At 45.2% G+C, this 2,851-nt stretch overlaps 1 protein-coding gene across 1 annotated transcript; it reads right to left on the minus strand.

Annotated features, from left to right (window-relative positions):
* Positions 1-380: 380 nt before the first annotated feature.
* On the minus strand, positions 381-1,319 carry LOC124226101 (olfactory receptor 10C1-like). Its single transcript, XM_046638917.1, has one exon. It carries the CDS (start codon positions 1,317-1,319, stop codon positions 381-383), a length of 939 nt encoding a protein of 312 aa, XP_046494873.1.
* Between the last annotated feature and the right edge of the window lie 1,532 nt (positions 1,320-2,851).

Below are 2,851 nucleotides of genomic sequence, written 5' to 3' on the forward strand. Positions count from 1 at the left end.
GGATGTATAAATGTCAAAAAAACTTTAAGGACCTGGAAATTCTATTACCTTGATAGTCTGGTGGAGATGACATTTTATAACTTTTCCCTAGTTATCAACTTGCTCTGCTTGAAAAGTTGACCCTCCATCTTGAATTTCTTGTTTCTTATAACAGAACGCAGAATAAAGTGTGTGTGCGTGTGTGTGTGTGTGTGTGTGTGTGTGTGTGTGTGTGTTGGGAGTCTAAGGGGGGGGGGTTTGGCTCCAGTAGTTGTTCAAAGGTAACTGTGCCTTCTTGACAGGATGGCCTTCCCCCAAGATGGGAACCTCGCCTCCTCTCTCTTTGACAACTGGTGATTTGGGGCTGACTGAGAATGACAGTCATGGTCATCAACCTCTAGTCAAATCTCTGCAGACTTCATTTTCTGGATGGTTCTCTTTAGGGCAGCCTTGACATCAGTGTTCCGCAGGCTATAGATGATAGGATTGAGGATGGGGGTGACTACAGCATAGAAGAGGGAAAGCAGAGGGTCAGTGGCTGGATCATAGCTGGCCTTAGGACGGATGTAGATAAAGATGGCAGTGCTATAGAAGAGGGAGACCACGACCAGGTGGGAGGAGCAGGTGGAGAAGGCCTTGCGACGGCCAACAGCAGATGGGATCCGGAAGATAGTAGCCAAGATACGCCCATAGGAGCCCAGGATGAGGCCAAAGGGGCAGAGGATGATGAGGGCAGCAGCCAGGATAATCTGTAGTTCATTGAGTGAGGTGTCTCCACATACCAGCTGCAAGATGGGCTGGATCTCACAGAAGAAGTGTGGGATGGCATTGGGGCCACAGAAGTGCAAGGAGAAGATGAAGGAGGTGTGGCCCAGGCCCACCATTGCTCCACAGGCCCACGCTGACCCAGCTAGCTGTAGGCACATCCGATGGCTCAGTAGAAGCGGGTAGTGAAGGGGTTTGCAGATGGCTGCGTAGCGGTCATAGGCCATGGCTGCCAGGAGGCAACACTCCGTGGCACCAAAAAAGAGAAATAAGAACATCTGCAGTGCACAGCCAGAGCGAGGGATGTGGCGCTGACCAGTGAGGAGGTGGTGAAGCAGCAGGGGGACAGTTACAGATGTGTAGCCAATCTCCAGAGCTGAGAGTATCCGAAGGAAGAAGTACATAGGGGACCGGAGGGCAGAATCAGCTGAGACCAGCACCACAATGAGGAGGTTGCCTGCCACAGTGAGCAGGTAGATGGTGAGGAAGAGTGAGAAGAGCAAGCCCTGCAGGCTGGCCAGGTGGGAGAAGCCTGCAAGAATGAATTCAGTCACCACAGACGTGTTCGTGCACATCCTGCACACATCCCTTCTGACTGGAAGATGAAAGAAATGGCAAGGGAAAGTTGCAATTATGGAACTGTGAAGAGGGCAAAAATGATGCCTCTCTGCCTCTGTTCAAAGCATTAGAACTGCATTTCTCTTAGGGTCTCATGGGCTTTGAGGCAGGACAGCCCTGAGTCCATCCTGGCCCTCGCCCACTCTTGGAAGCCAGGGTGAATGTTTGGCTCTCAGCCTAGTTCCCTCACCTGACCTTTTCCTGATGGTGCCCAACTTTCACAGGAACACATTGAATTCTTTTTTCACTTTCTCCTGAAGTGAGGGTTGGATCATTCTGGCCCCCTTTTCACTTTTTTCTTCCTGTCTCATCCTTCCCATACGCCTGGGGACAGAATTTCCCTTCCAGTAGACGTTTTCCTTCACAAGGCCAGAATGTGTTCTATGTTCAGAGTGTTGAAAAATCCCATTCCAAGACAAGGGAATTTTCTCTTGTCTTCTTCTTCCTCTGGAGGCCTTCTATTTCTGTCTTTTTCTTTCCTTCTTTCACGTTTGCTCTTTCTTTTCCTCTCCACTTGTCTCCTCTCTGACCCAATTTTCTCCTCTTTTTTTCCCCCTTTTTCAAGCTCCTTTTTCAGTTACCTGATCTATTCAGACTCTCTTCTTTCTCTATCATTTTGCCATTTCATGATTTTCAAGGAGGAGAGAGAAAATTTGAAAGAGCATCTCTTTCAAGCTCCAGGAGGCAGTTAAACAGTTCAGTTATCCAAAGGAGTCAAGATCTCTCTAGTTTTTAAAGATGCTCAGGAAGGAGATGATAAGGTCTTTCTTGGTTGCTTATTTCTGAATTTTATAGACTCTCAAACTTCATCCCCTTATACCATAACACATTTGCGCATCTCAAAGCTGCATACATAACCTTCACAGATCCACACACTAACATATTACGTTTCTAAACACAAGCACAGAAAGCTAAATAGCCCAATATGCTCAGATTCCGGGTTCATCTAAGGTCATACATAAATCATGTATTGTATATACATACAAATATCACTACAAACAACAATGAAAGTGAAAACACCTTTAACATAAAAATATAAAAACACCCAGAGATACAATTAAATACATGCATAAATCCAAATTTTATGCAGAAATATAATCATATTTTAGAACATATACAAAAAATACAAAGTCATACCCTGATATATTTTTGCAGTTGAAGAGTCCTTGGTTCATTTCACCTTAGTGGCTCTTTTAGTGTTTTCCAGGAGATATTACCTGAGCAATGTCTTTCTATTTGGAGAAATAACCAGTGATAAAGGCAGATGGTATTTGATGACTTGCTTATCTTCCTCTTTCTCTACATAGTGGATGCCTCATGAGGAAGGTACTCTTAGATTTGATCTCTTCTTAATGTCTCTGAGGACCTGAGTCTCCAAGCATATTTGATTTTCCAACAGGGAAAGCTCTTCGCGTAACCAATTAATCTGTTGTTTTGGAGTCTGCTTCTTAGGGAGCAGAAAGTGTAGGGTGACCTGTCAAGAACATTT

This window comes from Equus quagga, chromosome 15 (assembly GCF_021613505.1).
Source record: "Equus quagga isolate Etosha38 chromosome 15, UCLA_HA_Equagga_1.0, whole genome shotgun sequence".
Taxonomy (NCBI): Eukaryota; Metazoa; Chordata; class Mammalia; order Perissodactyla; family Equidae; genus Equus; species Equus quagga.